The 19108-nt window shown below is 44.2% G+C and overlaps 2 protein-coding genes across 2 annotated transcripts in view; one reads left to right on the plus strand and one right to left on the minus strand.

Moving 5' to 3' along the window:
• Positions 1-19108, minus strand: part of LOC129844134 (zinc finger protein 664-like) — a 188144-nt gene that overhangs the window by 147618 nt on the left and 21418 nt on the right. The window lies entirely within an intron of this gene.
• LOC129844136 (zinc finger protein 239-like) lies at positions 1110-14102 on the plus strand. The gene is made up of 2 exons (XM_055912545.1): positions 1110-1646; positions 12437-14102. Exons 1-2 carry the CDS (start codon positions 1343-1345, stop codon positions 13291-13293), a joined length of 1161 nt encoding a protein of 386 aa, XP_055768520.1. The 5' UTR covers positions 1110-1342; the 3' UTR covers positions 13294-14102.

Here is a 19108-nt window from a genome sequence, read left to right on the forward strand (position 1 = left end):
GACTCAATCATGGACACTCTTCCTGACAGTTGAGGCTGCTTCGTGTGATGTATTGCTGTCTCTACCTTTGTGCTGTTGTCTCGGCCCAATAATGTTTGTACCATGTTTTGTGCTGCTACCATGTTGTGCTGCTGCCATGTTGTGTTGTCATGTGTTGCTGCCTTGCTATGTTGTTGTCTTAGGTCTCTTTATGTAGTGTGGTGTCTCTCTTGTCGTGATGTGTGTTTTATCCTATATTTTTATTCATTTTTAATCCTAGTCCCCGTCCCCGCAGGAGGGCTTTTGCCTTCTGGTGGGCCTTCATTGTAAATAAGAATTTGTTCTTAACTGACTTGCCTAGTTAAATAAAGGTTAAAAAACACACTCTATTATGCATGGGAATAATGCTGGTGTTTTTAATGTCCAACAGGATGGTGTTTTTAATGTGCAGCACAACATGACAACAACATGACAACATGGTAACAGCACAACATGGCAACAACATGGTAGAAGCACAACATGACAACATGACAACATGGTAGCAGCACAACATGACAACAACATGGTAGCAGCACAACATGACAACAACATGACAACAACATGAAAACAACATGGTAGAAGCACAACATGACAACAACATAGTAGCAACACAACATGACAACATGGTAGCAGCACAAAGCATTGTACAAACATTATTGGCCACAGACAACAGCACAAAGAGGAAGAAGGTAGAGACAACAATACATCAGGCAAAGCAGCCACAACTGACAACTGACATTATATTGTCAGGATTTGAGTTAAATCCTTAACTAGGTATTAATTTATTAAAATGTTATTAATTAAGCAGACTCATCAAACCAACAACCCTGGCGTTGCGTGCGCCATGCTTTACCAACTGTGCGACACGGAACTATTCTACCATTATATATTCAGAATGTACATATTCACATGTAGCTACAGGTCTGCATAGTCGAAAGTATTGGCTGTAAGAAGTCAGACAAAACATATTTGCTCATCTTTAAATTAATAAACAATGTAGTGAATATTTTTTCTAAACTGCGTTACTCATTCCAGTCAGCTGACGGCGATATGCGTCTTCAGATGGTGACGTCATATCTAGTGGACCACACGACACCGGAAGCTGTTTCAACAACACGGATGCTGACTCATTCAACCACCTCCGTAGCCTGGTAGCCAACATACAACCGAAAACAAGCTCTTTGGACCATTATTGATCTCGGTGTTTCTAACACAATCCTCTTTACCTATCTACTATTTAACTTAAGCGTAACTTGTTTGCTCAATTAACACATTTGCTGATTATACTGAACCTAAGCTAATCGTCAATGCTAGCTAGCCCACCATGAGCTCTCCAAGCTACTCTCCTCCTGCTAAAGAAGAGGTCTGCTGGACGGAGAAAGAGGGTCTGTGGCTGAACGTTGTCGTGAAAGAAGAGGGGGAAGAGGAGGAAGTTTCCGTAAAAGGAGAGGAAGATGCTTTCAGAATGAAAGAGGAGGAAGAGGAGGCTATCAGTATCACGTTTAAAGAAGAGGGAGAACCTTTTGGAGTGGAAGAGGAGGCTATCTCAATAAAAGAGGAGGAGGAGGAAGACGTTTGGAGAGATGAAGAGGGAGAGGAAGAGGAGACTGAAGATCTGATTAACACCAGTGAGTACCGTCTTAAAAACACAGCCAGAAACTCTGCAATTGTTGAACTAATGTGTGGTTTTAAAGCCAAAGGGGCATTGCACTGAAATGTGCTCCTCACCAGAACCCCAAATATAAGCTCGTAAAGCTCCGTTGTGTGTAAACAATGCAAATGTAAACAAACACTGTATTTGACTCAAAACGTATTTAAAACGATCATTTTGATCTCATGGTCGGGCCTTGCATCCACAGCTCTGTCTATGAATTAGAGTTGTTCCATTTGTTCAAGCCCTCAGCTACTCTCCCCTGTCTGTTCATGAGGACAGTGGAGACTGAATTAGAGTTGTTCCATTCCTTCAAGCCCTCCGCTACTCTCCCCTATCTGTTCATTAGGACAGTGGAGACTGAATTAGAGTTGTTCCATTCCTTCAAGCCCTCCGCTACTCTCCCCTATCTGTTCATGAGGACAGTGGAGATATACAACGTTTAAGTACCAAATCAAGTGTTATTGGTCACATACACATGGTTAGCAGACGTTAATGAAATGCCATTTTATTTCTTCGGCCTCCTGAGGTTGAAGAGACGCTGTTGCACCTTCTTCACTACACTGTCTGACCATTTCAGTTTGTCTGTGATGTGTACGCCGAGGAACTGAAAAGTTTCCGCCTTCTCCTCTCCCCTCGGCTACACTCCCCTATCTTTTTATTAGGACACTGAAGCGTTTAATGACCAATAACAGGGGAGGTTCACATTTTTTAGAGGTATGAGGGGTATGGCTCTACCTTTCTCACTCATTATTATTCATGATCCATTCATGATTATCCCTAATCGTGTTAGCATCCACATTAATATACAAGTGTTCAGAAACATATTCTATTCTTGTGTGACTCGTATGACACGATACATTATTTACCGTTCATTTCTGTTGGGTACAACATCATCTGAAACGCAACCAAAACAAACTGCAAATGCATCCAACATGTTTGTAGAGTCACAAGCTTGATGTAGTTATTATGTTGTAGGAATGTGAGACCAAATACTACACTTATGACTACTTCAATACACATAGAAGTGAATTTTGGCCAAATACTTATGACGCATTCAAATGTGAGAGACTAGATACATGAAGTCATTTTATTTCTAAATGGTAGAACAGATACCCTGAAAATACCCTCAAATGAAAGGTGACGTTCTGTGCTGTCTCATATGAAGCATTTGATCTCATAGCTAAAATTCTGGAGTATAGAGTCACATTAAACTGTTATCTTCCCTGTCTGAGTAAATACGTAGGGGAGTATATATCGTTTATTTAAGCAATTAGGCCCCTATACCACAGGTATGTCAAAACATTTATTTTTACTGCTCTAATTACCTTGGTAACCTGTTTATAATAGCAATAAGGCACCCCGGGGGTTTGTGGTATATGGCCAATATACCACGGCTAAGGGCTGTTCTTAGGCACAGTCCAACTCCCATATTACCTGACCTCTTTACTAACCTGTAAGAGTAGGAGTTACCCTACCCAATCACAGGGATGGAACACTGCCATATTACCTGACCTCTTTACTAACCTGTAAGAGTAGGAGTTACCCTACCAAATCACAGGGATGGATAACTGTAAATTCCAACTGCTGCTACAGACGTAGGAAAAACAGCTGAGGCATTCCATGTCATTTCAGCAACTGATCTCTGAGGAAATGAAGCTAATTGATTAGCCCTTTTGATTTATAAGGATTCACATAATATTCTATAAATATAGTGTCCAACATCCAATTTGGACCAAACTTCTTCCTACCTTTTGAGTAGACATTAGGAATCCAACAACCAGTATATATTTTTTAATAGACAGCTACTATCTATCTACTTAAATTTGGAATAAAAAGGTCCCACGGTTGTGTGAAGTGTTTTTTGGAGAGACAGAAAGGAGAGGGGGACCCTTGTCCTCCATTACTACTGGACTGCTAATATTCACAAGATAACCTTTTGGGTTTTTACATTAAAAAATAAATATATATATATTTCAGACAATGACGGCCTAGGAACATTCATAGAGGAGGAAGGACCAGTGTGTTCCTTTATGGAAAATAACTCATGTCAAACATCATCCCTGGTCTCCTTAGTCTGTGCTCCACTACCATCCCTGGTCTCCTTAGTCTGTGCTCCACTACCATCCCTGGTCTCCTTAGTCTGTGCTCCACTACCATCCCTGGTCTCCTTAGTCTGTGCTCCACTACCATCCCTGGTCTCCTTAGTCTGTGCCCCTCCATCCCTGGTCTCCTTAGTCTGTGCTCCACTACCATCCCTGGTCTCCTTAGTCTGTGCCCCTCCATCCCTGGTCTCCTTAGTCTGTGCTCCACTACCATCCCTGCTCTCCTTAGTCTGTGCTCCACTACCATCCCTGGTCTCCTTAGTCTGTGCTCCACTACCATCCCTGGTCTCCTTAGTCTGTGCTCCACTACCATCCCTGGTCTCCTTAGTCTGTGCTCCACTACCATCCCTGCTCTCCTTAGTCTGTGCTCCACTACCATCCCTGCTCTCCTTAGTCTGTGCTCCACTACCATCCCTGGTCTCCTTAGTCTGTGCCCCTACCATCCCTGGTCTCCTTAGTCTGTGCTCCACTCCACTCCATCCCTGGTCTCCTTAGTCTGTGCTCCACTCCATCCCTGGTCTCCTTAGTCTGTGCTCCACTCCATCCCTGGTCTCCTTAGTCTGTGCCCCTCCATCCCTGGTCTCCTTAGTCTGTGCCCCTCCATCCCTGGTCTCCTTAGTCTGTGCTCCACTCCACTCCATCCCTGGTCTCCTTAGTCTGTGCCCCTTCCACCCCTCGTCTCCTTAGTCTGTCCCCCTACCATTGAGTAAACAATACCACTCAATCAACCCTATTGTGAAAAGTTCACTTAGGTCTCAGTTTGGGATCCACGTCGGACACAGACAAGCTATCTCATCCATGCCTTTTATTTCCAACCCACTCTTCACGCCCTTCCTCATAGACACAGCCTTCCAGCTATGTTTTCAGAAAGGACTGAAGAGTGGAAAATACCTTTTCCATGAAAGTATATTTACCTCCTTTGAACATCTAGTTAGAGAGCACAGTATACCCCAGACACACTTCCTAATGTACCAACAGATTCACAGTATACCCCAGACACACTTCTTCAGGTACCAACAGATTCACAGTATACCCCAGACACACTTCTTCAGGTACCAACAGATTCACAGTATACCCCAGACACACTTCTCATTGTACCAACAGATTCACAGTATACACCAGACACACTTCTTCATGTACCAACAGATTCACAGTATACCCCAGACACACTTCCTAATGTACCAACAGATTCACAGTATACCCCAGACACACTTCTTCAGGTACCAACAGATTCACAGTATACCCCAGACACACTTCTTCAGGTACCAACAGATTCACAGTATACCCCAGACACACTTCTCATTGTACCAACAGATTCACAGTATACCCCAGACACACTTCTTCAGGTACCAACAGATTCACAGTATACCCCAGACACACTTCTCATTGTACCAACAGATTCACAGTATACACCAGACACACTTCTTCAGGTACCTGCAGATTCACAGTATACCCCAGACACACTTCTTCATGTACCAACAGATTCACAGTATACCCCAGACACACTTCTTCAGGTACCAACAGATTCACAGTATACCCCAGACACACTTCTTCAGGTACCAACAGATTCACAGTATACCCCAGACACACTTCCTAATGTACCAACAGATTCACAGTATACCCCAGACACATGTCTTCGGGTACCTGCAGATTCACAGTATACCCCAGACACACTTCTCATTGTACCTGCAGATTCACAGTATACCCCAGACACACTTCTTCAGGTACCAACAGATTCAACGTATACCCCAGACACACTTCTTCAGGTACCAACAGATTCACAGTGTACCCCAGACACACTTCTTCAAGGAACCTGCAGATTCACAGTATACCCCAGACACACTTCTCATTGTACCTGCAGATTCACAGTATACCCCAGACACACTTCTCATTGTACCTGCAGATTCACAGTATACCCCAGACACACTTCTCATTGTACCTGCAGATTCACAGTATACCCCAGACACACTTCTTCAGGTACCAACAGATTAACAGTATACCCCAGAAACACTTCTTCAGGTACCAACAGATTCACAGTATACCCCGGACACACTTCTTCATGTACCAACAGATTCACAGTATCCCCCAGACACACTTCTTCAGGTACCAACAGATTCACAGTATACCCCAGAAACACTTCTTCAGGTAGACACGGGTTACTACAGTTTAAAGTATTTCATGGCCTACACATTTGCAGGAATAGACTTGCCAGATTGTATCCAGAAATAGTTCCATTCTGTTACTCTACTGGTCATGTCTGACACTAGTTCCATTCTACTATTCTACTGGTCATGTCTGACACTAGTTCCATTCTGTTACTCTACTGGTCATGTCTGACACTAGTTCCATTCTGTTCCTCTACTGGTCATGTCTGACACTAGTTCCATTCTGTTCCTCTACTGGTCATGTCTGACACTAGTTCCATTCTGTTACTCTACTGGTCATGTCTGACACTAGTTCCATTCTACTACTCTACTGGTCATGTCTGACACTAGTTCCATTCTACTACTCTACTGGTCATGTCTGACACTAGTTCCATTCTGTTACTCTACTGGTCATGTCTGACACTAGTTCCATTCTGCTACTCTACTGGTCATGCCTGACACTAGTTCCATTCTGTTACTCTACTGGTCATGTCTGACACTAGTTCCATTCTGTTGCTCTACTGGTCATGTCTGACACTAGTTCCATTCTGTTACTCTACTGGTCATGCCTGACACTAGTTCCATTCTGTTACTCTACTGGTCATGTCTGACACTAGTTCCATTCTGTTCCTCTACTGGTCATGTCTGACACTAGTTCCATTCGGTTACTCTACTGGTCATGTCTGACACTAGTTCCATTCTACTACTCTACTGGTCATGTCTGACACTAGTTCCATTCTACTACTCTACTGGTCATGTCTGACACTAGTTCCATTCTACTACTCTACTGGTTATGTCTGACACTAGTTCCATTCTACTACTCTACTGGTCATGTCTGACACTAGTTCCATTCTACTACTCTACTGGTCATGTCTGACACTAGTTCCATTCTACTACTCTACTGGTCATGTCTGACACTAGTTCCATTCTACTACTCTACTGGTCATGTCTGACACTAGTTCCATTCTGTTACTCTACTGGTCATGTCTGACACTAGTTCCATTCTACTACTCTACTGGTCATGTCTGACACTAGTTCCATTCTGTTACTCTACTGGTCATGTCTGACACTAGTTCCATTCTGTTACTCTACTGGTCTTGTCTGACACTAGTTCCATTCTGTTACTCTACTGGTCATGTCTGACGCTAGTTCCATTCTACTACTCTACTGGTCATGTCTGACACTAGTTCCATTCTACTACTCTACTGGTCATGTCTGACACTAGTTCCATTCTGTCACTCTACTGGTCATCTCTGACACTAGTTCCATTCTGTTACTCTACTGGTCATGTCTGACACTAGTTCCATTCTACTACTCTACTGGTCATGTCTGACACTAGTTTCATTCTGTTACTCTACTGGTCATGTCTGACACTAGTTCCATTCTACTACTCTACTGGTCATGTCTGACACTAGTTCCATTCTGTTACTCTACTGGTCATGTCTGATACTAGTTCCATTCTGTTACTCTACTGGTCATGTCTGACACTAGTTCCATTCTACTACTCTACTGGTCATGTCTGACACTAGTTCCATTCTGTTACTCTACTGGTCATGTCTGATACTAGTTCCATTCTGTTACTCTACTGGTCATGTCTGACACTAGTTCCATTCTACTACTCTACTGGTCATGTCTGACACTAGTTCCATTCTGTTACTCTACTGGTCATGTCTGACACTAGTTCCATTCTGTTCCTCTACTGGTCATGTCTGACACTAGTTCCATTCTACTACTCTACTGGTCATGTCTGACACTAGTTCCATTCTACTACTCTACTGGTCATGTCTGACACTAGTTCCATTCTACTACTCTACTGGTCATGTCTGACACTAGTTCCATTCTGTTACTCTACTGGTCATGTCTGACACTAGTTCCATTCTACTACTCTACTGGTCATGTCTGACACTAGTTCCATTCTACTACTCTACTGGTCATGTCTGACACTAGTTCCATTCTACTACTCTACTGGTCATGTCTGACACTAGTTCCATTCTGTTACTCTACTGGTCATGTCTGACACTAGTTCCATTCTGTTACTCTACTGGTCATGTCTGACACTAGTTCCATTCTGTTACTCTACTGGTCATGTCTGACACTAGTTCCATTCTGTTCCTCTACTGGTCATGTCTGACACTAGTTCCATTCAACTACTCTACTGGTCATGTCTGACACTAGTTCCATTCTGTTCCTCTACTGGTCATGTCTGACACTAGTTCCATTCTGTTACTCTACTGGTCATGTCTGACACTAGTTCCTTTCTGTTACTCTACTGGTCATGTCTGACACTAGTTCCTTTCTGTTACTCTACTGGTCATGTCTGACACTAGTTCCATTCTGTTACTCTACTGGTCATGTCTGACACTAGTTCCATTCTGTTACTCTACTGGTCATGTCTGACACTAGTTCCATTCTGTTACTCTACTGGTCATGTCTGACACTAGTTCCATTCTGTTACTCTACTGGTCATGTCTGACACTAGTTCCATTCTGTTACTCTACTGGTCATGTCTGACACTAGTTCCATTCTGTTCCTCTACTGGTCATGTCTGACACTAGTTCCATTCTGTTCCTCTACTGGTCATGTCTGACACTAGTTCCATTCTACTACTCTACTGGTCATGTCTGACACTAGTTCCATTCTGTTACTCTACTGGTCATGTCTGACACTAGTTCCATTCTGTTACTCTACTGGTCATGTCTGACACTAGTTCCATTCTGTTACTCTACTGTTCATGTCTGACACTAGTTCCATTCTGTTACTCTACTGGTCATGTCTGACACTAGTTCCATTCTACTACTCTACTGTTCATGTCTGACACTAGTTCCATTCTGTTACTCTACTGGTCATGTCTGACACTAGTTCCATTCAACTACTCTACTGGTCATGTCTGACACTAGTTCCATTCTGTTCCTCTACTGTTCATGTCTGACACTAGTTCCATTCTGTTACTCTACTGGTCATGTCTGACACTAGTTCCATTCTGTTCCTCTACTGTTCATGTCTGACACTAGTTCCATTCTACTACTCTACTGGTCATGTCTGACACTAGTTCCATTCTGTTCCTCTACTGTTCATATCTGACACTAGTTCCATTCTACTACTCTACTGGTCATGTCTGACACTAGTTCCATTCTACTACTCTACTGGTCATGTCTGACACTAGTTCCATTCTGTTTCTCTACTGGTCATGTCTGACACTAGTTCCATTCTGTTACTCTACTGGTCATGTCTGACACTAGTTCCATTCTACTACTCTACTGGTCATGTCTGACACTAGTTCCATTCTACTACTCTACTGGTCATGTCTGACACTAGTTCCATTCTGTTACTCTACTGTTCATGTCTGACACTAGTTCCATTCTGTTACTCTACTGGTCATGTCTGACACTAGTTCCATTCTGTTCCTCTACTGTTCATGTCTGACACTAGTTCCATTCTACTACTCTACTGGTCATGTCTGACACTAGTTCCATTCTGTTCCTCTACTGTTCATGTCTGACACTAGTTCCATTCTACTACTCTACTGGTCATGTCTGACACTAGTTCCATTCTACTACTCTACTGGTCATGTCTGACACTAGTTCCATTCTGTTCCTCTACTGGTCATGTCTGACACTAGTTCCATTCTGTTACTCTACTGGTCATGTCTGACACTAGTTCCATTCTACTACTCTACTGGTCATGTCTGACACTAGTTACATTCTACTACTCTACTGGTCATGTCTGACACTAGTTCCATTCTACTACTCTACTGGTCATGTCTGACACTAGTTCCATTCTACTGGTCATGTCTGACACTAGTTCCATTCTGTTACTCTACTGGTCATGTCTGACACTAGTTCCATTCTGTTACTCTACTGGTCATGTCTGACACTAGTTCCATTCTGCTCCTCTACTGTTCTTGTCTGACACTAGTTCCATTCTGCTCCTCTACTGTTCTTGTCTGACACTAGTTCCATTCTGTTACTCTACTGGTCATGTCTGACACTAGTTCCATTCTGTTACTCTACTGGTCATGTCTGACATTAGTTCCATTCTACTACTCTACTGTTCTTGTCTGACACTAGTTCCATTCTACTACTCTACTGGTCATGTCTGACACTAGTTCCATTCTACTACTTTACTGGTCATGTCTGACACTAGTTCCATTCTGTTCCTCTACTGGTCATGTCTGACACTAGTTCCATTCTACTACTCTACTGGTCATGTCTGACACTAGTTCCATTCTGCTCCTCTACTGGTCATGTCTGACACTAGTTCCATTCTACTACTCTACTGTTCTTGTCTGACACTAGTTCCATTCTACTACTCTACTGGTCATGTCTGACACTAGTTCCATTCTGTTACTCTACTGGTCATGTCTGACACTAGTTCCATTCTGTTACTCTACTGGTCATGTCTGACACTTGTTCCATTCTACTACTCTACTGGTCATGTCTGACACTAGTTCCATTCTGTTACTCTACTGGTCATGTCTGACACTAGTTCCATTCTGTTCCTCGTTCTTTGAGACTGTCTCATAGCTGCGGCTTGGAGTATTGCTTCTTCGTCTTTTGTAATGTAATATCTATCCTATACTGTCTGGGCTATGTATCCAGTAAAGGCCTAATAAATGCATAACAACAGTCAAGTTTAATAGGGTTTTTTGTTAGACTACAGCGTGGTTTCCCAAACTCGGTCCTCTGGACCCCAAGCTTTGATTATTTGAATCAGCTGTATAGTGTCATGGGGGGAAAAAACAAAATGTGCACCCCTCGGGGTCCCGAGTTTGGGAAACATTGGCCTTGAAGCATTACAGCCACTCTGTGATGACTTGGCACTACAAATCAAATCAAATTTTATTATTCACATTTAGTAAAATGCTTACTTACGAGCCTCTAACTGACAGTGCAGTTTCAAAAAATACGGATAAGTATAAGAGATAAAAGTAACAAGTAAAAAATAACAATATATACAAAGGGGGTGCCGGTACAGAGTCAATGTGCGGGGGCACCGGTTAGTTGAGGTAGAATTTACATGTAGGTAGAGTTATTTAAAGTGACTACGCATAGATGACAACAGAGAGTGGCAGTGGTGTGGTGGGGCAATGTGAATAGTCTGGGTAGCCGTTTGACTAGATGTTCAGGAGTCTTATGGCTTGGGGGTAGAAGTTGTTTAGAAGCCTCTTGGACCTAGACTTGGCGCTCCGGTACCGCTTGCCGTGCGGTAGCAGAGAGAACAGTCTATGACTAGGGTGGCTGGATTCTTTGACAATTTTTAGTGCCTTCCTCTGACACCGCCTGGTATAGAGGTCCTGGATGGCAGGAAGCTTGGCCCCGGTGATGTACTGGGCCGTTCGCACTACCCTCTGTAGTGCCCTGTGGTCGGAGGCCGGGCAGTTGCCATAACAGGCAGTGATGCAACCAGTCAGGATGCTCTCGATGTAGAACCTTTTGAGGATCTGAGGACCCATACTAAATGTTTTCAGTCTCCTGAGGGGGAATAGGTTTTGTCGTGCCCGCTTCACAACTGTCATGGTGTGCTTGGACCATGTTAGTTTGTTGGTGATGTGGACACCAAGGATCTTGAAGCTCTCAAACTGCTCCTCTTTTTCCTGTAGTCTACAATCATCTCCTTTGTCTTGATCACGTTGAGGGATAGGTTGTTGTCCTGGCACCACAGCCACTGTGATTTATTTGTATCCCTTATTTTACCAGGTATGTTTACTGAGAACACATTCTCATTTACAGCAACGACCTAGGGAATAGTTACAGGGGAAAGGAATGAGCCAATTGGAAGTTGGGGATGATTCGGTGGCCATGATGGTATGAAGGCCAATTTGGTAGTTTAGCCAGGACAGCGGGGTTAACACCCCTACTCTTTAGATAAGTGCAATGGGATCTTTAGTGAGCACAAAGAGTCAGGACGTCCCATCCTGCACCCTACACAGGGCAATGTCCCTAATCACTGCCCTGGGGCATTGGGATATTTTTTTTAGACCAGAGGAAAGACTGCCTCCTACTGGCGCACCAACACCACTTCCAGCAGCATTTGGTCTCCCATCCAGGGACTGAGCAGGACCAACCCTGCTTAGCTTCAGAGGCAAGACTGCCTCCTACTGGCGCACCAACACCACTTCCAGCAGCATTTGGTCTCCCATCCAGGGACCGAGCAGGACCAACCCTGCTTAGCTTCAGAGGCAAGACTGCCTCCTACTGGCGCACCAACACCACTTCCAGCAGCATTTGGTCTCCCATCCAGGGACCGAGCAGGACCAACCCTGCTTAGCTTCAGAGGCAAGACTGCCTCCTACTGGCGCACCAACACCACTTCCAGCAGCATTTGGTCTCCCATCCAGGGACCGAGCAGGACCAACCCTGCTTAGCTTCAGAGGCAAGTCAGCAGTAGGATGCTGCTGGTTAACATGCTCTTTTATTGAGTGATCTAGTCCCTATTAAACCTCATAGGAAGACAGTTGTATCATGTGGAGGTTTCATTCAGGTCTCTGTTAAACTAAATAATCTGTTTGTCTTTGACAGGAGAGAGACCAGACTCTCCTTCTGACAGCGGGAAGAGTTCTTCAGGGAAACCAGACCCGGCGACACCCAAACCAACGAGACGACATCAATGCTCCCACTGTGGAAAGAGTTTTCCCTGGTTAAGGGCCCTGAAGCAGCATAAGAAAAAACACTCTGGAGAGAAGCCTTATCGCTGTTCTCAATGTGGAATGACTTTTACCTGGGCAGGAAGCCTATGGGGGCATAAGAGAATACACTCTGGAGAGAAGCCTTACCACTGCTCCCACTGTGGAAAGAGTTTTAGGAAGTTAGGTGACCTGAAGGCGCATGAGAGGACACACACAGGAGAAAAGCCCTACCAATGTTCCCAGTGTGGAAAGAGTTTTAGCCATTCAGGGAGCCTTAAAGACCATGAGAGGAGACACAGACAAGAAAAACCGTACCAATGCTCCCTGTGTGGAAAGAGTTTTATCACGTTAGGGAACCTAAAACAGCATAAAAGGACACACACAGGAGAAAAGCCCTACCAATGCTCCCAGTGTGGAAAGAGTTTTAGCCATTCAGGGAGCCTTAAAGACCATGAGAGGAGACACAGACAAGAAAAACCCTACCAATGCTCCCTGTGTGGAAAGAGTTTTATCAAGTTAGGGGCCCTGAATCGGCATGAGAGGACACACACAGGAGGGGATAAGACGTACCACTGCTCCCTGTGTGAAAAGAGTTTTAACCGGTTAAGACATCTGAATAAGCATGAAAGAATACATACACAGGAGGAGAAGACATACCGCTGCTCACTGTGTGGAAAGACATTTTCCCAGTCAGAGGACCTGAAAGCACATGAGAGAATAGAGAGGCTGTGTTCTGACTTGTGCTTTTGACTGAGAATTTGTGTTTTTGTTCATGCCACATTAAATCATATTGTTTATGATTAAACCTGTCTATATAATGCATAACTGTACTATAACACACACAGGAGAAGAAGACCTTCCACTGTTCTCATTGCCTTTGACTGAGAATTCGTTTTTTTTTGTTTTTGAACCCACTGATAGGTTTGGATTTCTAAACGTTAAATAGTGTTAATCATCAGTTATACTAGAGACATAAGGGGTGCCATAGTCTGGTTTCTACAACAGAAGTGAATGGTTATGTGTAGGAGGAATGTATATGGTGGATTCAGTTAAGCTTGGAATGTATTGAGTGAAGGGAGGACGATCACATGTTGGCAGGCACTGATCAGGGTGGCAAACCTGGTCAAGAACTACAGGAAACGTATGATCTCTGTAATTGCAAACAAAGGTTTCTGTACCAAATATTAAGTTCTGCTTTTCTGATGTATCAAATATTTATGTCATGCAATAAAATGCAAATTAATTACTTAAAAATCATACAATGTGAATTTTCTGGATTCTTGTATTATATTCCGTCTCTCACAGTTGAAGTGTACCTATGATAAAAATTACAGACCTCTACATGCTTTGTAAGTAGGAAAACCTGCATAATCGGCAGTGTGTCAAATACTTGTTCTCCCCACTGTATATAGCTAGTGGCTCATTTGAATAGCATTTGAATAACTGTTTGTTTGATTGATTGTGTAGTAGATGTAAAGTTTGTTTTAAATGAATTAAAAAACGAATAAATTAACATATGTTTCAAATGAAATGAACAATAAATAAAATATTTTCTTCAAGTGCGTTACCCGGTCTTTCAGGCAATGCCAGTGTGACGTATAGTCTGGTGGACATGACGCTTCTTCACAACAACAACAAGGATGTCACTAGTTACCACAGCCAGAAAGGTTAAGTAATTGTCTTGAGGGTCTAGCCTCCTAAAAATATATTAAACAACACAAGGATGAAGTGACTGTCATTATGGTACTCTTTATTGTGCATAAGAAAAACGGCTAAATCCAAACAGAAAAACCAAGTGTATTTGTATTTACTATGGATCCCTATTAGCTACTGCCAAGGCAAGCTAGAAGTCATCAACCAGAGGGAGCTAAAAGGCTAGCTAGCTAGCAGTCATCAACCAGAGGGAGCTAAAAGACTAGCTAGCAGTCATCAACCAGAGGAGCTAAAAGACTAGCTAGCAGTCATCAACCAAGAGGGAGCTAAAAGACTAGCTAGCAGTCATCAACCAGATGGAGCTAAAAGACTAGCTAGCAGTTATCAACCAGAGGGAGCTAAAAGGCTAGCTAGCTAGCAGTCATCAACCAGAGGAGCTAAAATACTAGCTAGCAGTCATCAACCAGAGCGGAGCTAAAAGGCTAGCTAGCAGTTATCAACCAGAGGGAGCTAAAAGGCAAGCTAGCAGTCATCAACCAGAGGGAGCTAAAAGGCTAGCTAGCTAGCAGTCATCAACCAGAGGGAGCTAAAAGGCTAGCTAGCTAGCAGTCATCAACCAGAGGAGCTAAAATACTAGCTAGCAGTCATCAACCAGAGGGAGCTAAAAGACTAGCTAGCAGTCATCAACCAGATGGAGCTAAAAGACTAGCTAGCAGTTATCAACCAGAGGGAGCAAAAAGGCTAGCTAGCAGTCATCAACCAGATGGAGCTAAAAGACTAGCTAGCAGTCATCAACCAGATGGAGCTAAAAGACTAGCTAGCAGTCATCAACCAGAGGGAGCTAAAATACTAGCTAGCAGTCATCAACCAGAGGGAGCTAAAAGACTAGCTAGCAGTCATCAACCAGATGGAGCTAAAAGACTAGCTAGCAGTTATCAACCAGAGGGAGCAAAAAGACTAGCTAGCAGTCATCAACCAGAGCGGAGCTAAAAGGCTAGCTAGCAGTTATCAACCAGAGGGAGCTAAAAGGCAAGCTAGCAGTCATCAACCAGAGGGAGCTAAAAGGCTAGCTAGCAGTTATCAACCAGAGGGAGCTAAAAGGCAAGCTAGCAGTCATCAACCAGAGGGAGCTAAAAGGCTAGCTAGCTAGCAGTCATCAACCAGAGGAGCTAAAAGACTAGCTAGCAGTCATCAACCAGAGGGAGCTAAAAGGCAAGCTAGCTAGCAGTCATCAACCAGAGGGAGCTAAAATACTAGCTAGCAGTCATCAACCAGAGGGAGCTAAAAGACTAGCTAGCAGTCATCAACCAGAGGAGCTAAAAGACTAGCTAGCAGTCATCAACCAGAGGGAGCAAAAAGGCAAGCTAGCTAGCAGTCATCAACCAGAGGAGCTAAAAGACTAGCTAGCAGTCATCAACCAGAGGGAGCTAAAAGACCAGCTAGCAGTCATCAACCAGAGGGAGCAAAAAGGCAAGCTAGCTAGCAGTCATCAACCAGAGGAGCTAAAAGACTAGCTAGCAGTCATCAACCAGAGGGAGCTAAAAGGCTAGCTAGCTAGCAGTCATCAACCAGAGGAGCTAAAAGGCAAGCTAGCTAGCAGTCATCAACCAGAGGGAGCTAAAATACTAGCTAGCAGTCATCAACCAGAGGGAGCTAAAAGACTAGCTAGCAGTCATCAACCAGAGGGAGCTAAAAGACTAGCTAGCAGTCATCAACCAGAGGGAGCTAAAAGACTAGCTAGTAGTCATCAACCAGAGGGAGCAAAAAGGCAAGCTAGCTAGCAGTCATCAACCAGAGGGAGCTAAAAGACTAGCTAGCAGTCATCAACCAGATGGAGCTAAAAGACTAGCTAGCAGTTATCAACCAGAGGGAGAAAAAAGGCTAGCTAGCAGTCATCAACCAGATGGAGCTAAAAGACTAGCTAGCAGTCATCAACCAGATGGAGCTAAAAGACTAGCTAGCAGTCATCAACCAGAGGGAGCTAAAAGACTAGCTAGCTAGCTAGCAGTCATCAACCAGAGGAACTAAAAGGCAAGCTAGCTAGCAGTCATCTACCAGAGGAGCTAAAAGACTAGTTAGCAGTCATCAACCAGAGCGGAGCTAAAAGGCTAGCTAGCAGTTATCAACCAGAGGGAGCTAAAAGGCAAGCTAGCAGTCATCAACCAGAGGGAGCTAAAAGGCTAGCTAGCTAGCAGTCATCAACCAGAGGAGCTAAAAGACTAGCTAGCAGTCATCAACCAGAGGGAGCTAAAAGGCTAGCTAGCTAGCAGTCATCAACCAGAGGAGCTAAAATACTAGCTAGCAGTCATCAACCAGAGGGAGCTAAAAGACTAGCTAGCAGTCATCAACCAGATGGAGCTAAAAGACTAGCTAGCAGTTATCAACCAGAGGGAGCAAAAAGGCTAGCTAGCAGTCATCAACCAGATGGAGCTAAAAGACTAGCTAGCAGTCATCAACCAGATGGAGCTAAAAGACTAGCTAGCAGTCATCAACCAGAGGGAGCTAAAAGACTAGCTAGCAGTCATCAACCAGAGCGGAGCTAAAAGGCTAGCTAGCAGTTATCAACCAGAGGGAGCTAAAAGGCAAGCTAGCAGTCATCAACCAGAGGGAGCTAAAAGGCTAGCTAGCTAGCAGTCATCAACCAGAGGAGCTAAAAGACTAGCTAGCAGTCATCAACCAGAGGGAGCTAAAAGGCAAGCTAGCTAGCAGTCATCAACCAGAGGGAGCTAAAATACTAGCTAGCAGTCATCAACCAGAGGGAGCTAAAAGACTAGCTAGCAGTCATCAACCAGAGGGAGCTAAAAGACTAGCTAGTAGTCATCAACCAGAGGGAGCAAAAAGGCAAGCTAGCTAGCAGTCATCAACCAGAGGAGCTAAAAGACTAGCTAGCAGTCATCAACCAGAGGGAGCAAAAAGGCAAGCTAGCTAGCAGTCATCAACCAGAGGAGCTAAAAGACTAGCTAGCAGTCATCAACCAGCGGGAGCTAAAAGACCAGCTAGCAGTCATCAACCAGAGGAGCTAAAAGACTAGCTAGCAGTCATCAACCAGAGGGAGCAAAAAGGCAAGCTAGCTAGCAGTCATCAACCAGAGGAGCTAAAAGACTAGCTAGCAGTCATCAACCAGAGGGAGCTAAAAGACCAGCTAGCAGTCATCAACCAGAGGGAGCAAAAAGGCAAGCTAGCTAGCAGTCATCAACCAGAGGAGCTAAAAGACTAGCTAGCAGTCATCAACCAGAGGGAGCTAAAAGGCTAGCTAGCTAGCAGTCATCAACCAGAGGAGCTAAAAGGCAAGCTAGCTAGCAGTCATCAACCAGAGGGAGCTAAAATACTAGCTAGCAGTCATCAACCAGAGGGAGCTAAAAGACTAGCTAGCAGTCATCAACCAGAGGGAGCTAAAAGACTAGCTAGCAGTCATCAACCAGAGGGAGCTAAAAGACTAGCTAGTAGTCATCAACCAGAGGGAGCAAAAAGGCAGGCTAGCTAGCAGTCATCAACCAGAGGGAGCTAAAAGACTAGCTAGCAGTCATCAACCAGATGGAGCTAAAAGACTAGCTAGCAGTTATCAACCAGAGGGAGCAAAAAGGCTAGCTAGCAGTCATCAACCAGATGGAGCTAAAAGACTAGCTAGCAGTCATCAACCAGATGGAGCTAAAAGACTAGCTAGCAGTCATCAACCAGAGGGAGCTAAAAGACTAGCTAGCTAGCTAGCAGTCATCAACCAGAGGAGCTAAAAGGCAAGCTAGCTAGCAGTCATCAACCAGAGGAGCTAAAAGACTAGCTAGCAGTCATCAACCAGAGCGGAGCTAAAAGGCTAGCTAGCAGTTATCAACCAGAGGGAGCTAAAAGGCAAGCTAGCAGTCATCAACCAGAGGGAGCTAAAAGGCTAGCTAGCTAGCAGTCATCAACCAGAGGAGCTAAAAGACTAGCTAGCAGTCATCAACCAGAGGGAGCTAAAAGACTAGCTAGCAGTCATCAACCAGAGGGAGCTAAAAGACTAGCTAGTAGTCATCAACCAGAGGGAGCAAAAAGGCAAGCTAGCTAGCAGTCATCAACCAGAGGAGCTAAAAGACTAGCTAGCAGTCATCAACCAGAGGGAGCAAAAAGGCAAGCTAGCTAGCAGTCATCAACCAGAGGAGCTAAAAGACTAGCTAGCAGTCATCAACCAGCGGGAGCTAAAAGACCAGCTAGCAGTCATCAACCAGAGGAGCTAAAAGACTAGCTAGCAGTCATCAACCAGAGGGAGCAAAAAGGCAAGCTAGCTAGCAGTCATCAACCAGAGGAGCTAAAAGACTAGCTAGCAGTCATCAACCAGAGGGAGCTAAAAGACCAGCTAGCAGTCATCAACCAGAGGGAGCAAAAAGGCAAGCTAGCTAGCAGTCATCAACCAGAGGAGCTAAAAGACTAGCTAGCAGTCATCAACCAGAGGGAGCTAAAAGGCTAGCTAGCTAGCAGTCATCAACCAGAGGAGCTAAAAGGCAAGCTAGCTAGCAGTCATCAACCAGAGGGAGCTAAAATACTAGCTAGCAGTCATCAACCAGAGGGAGCTAAAAGACTAGCTAGCAGTCATCAACCAGAGGGAGCTAAAAGACTAGCTAGCAGTCATCAACCAGAGGGAGCTAAAAGACTAGCTAGTAGTCATCAACCAGAGGGAGCAAAAAGGCAGGCTAGCTAGCAGTCATCAACCAGAGGGAGCTAAAAGACTAGCTAGCAGTCATCAACCAGATGGAGCTAAAAGACTAGCTAGCAGTTATCAACCAGAGGGAGCAAAAAGGCTAGCTAGCAGTCATCAACCAGATGGAGCTAAAAGACTAGCTAGCAGTCATCAACCAGATGGAGCTAAAAGACTAGCTAGCAGTCATCAACCAGAGGGAGCTAAAAGACTAGCTAGCTAGCTAGCAGTCATCAACCAGAG

Source organism: Salvelinus fontinalis, unplaced genomic scaffold, assembly GCF_029448725.1.
Source record: "Salvelinus fontinalis isolate EN_2023a unplaced genomic scaffold, ASM2944872v1 scaffold_0178, whole genome shotgun sequence".
Lineage (NCBI taxonomy): Eukaryota > Metazoa > Chordata > Actinopteri > Salmoniformes > Salmonidae > Salvelinus > Salvelinus fontinalis.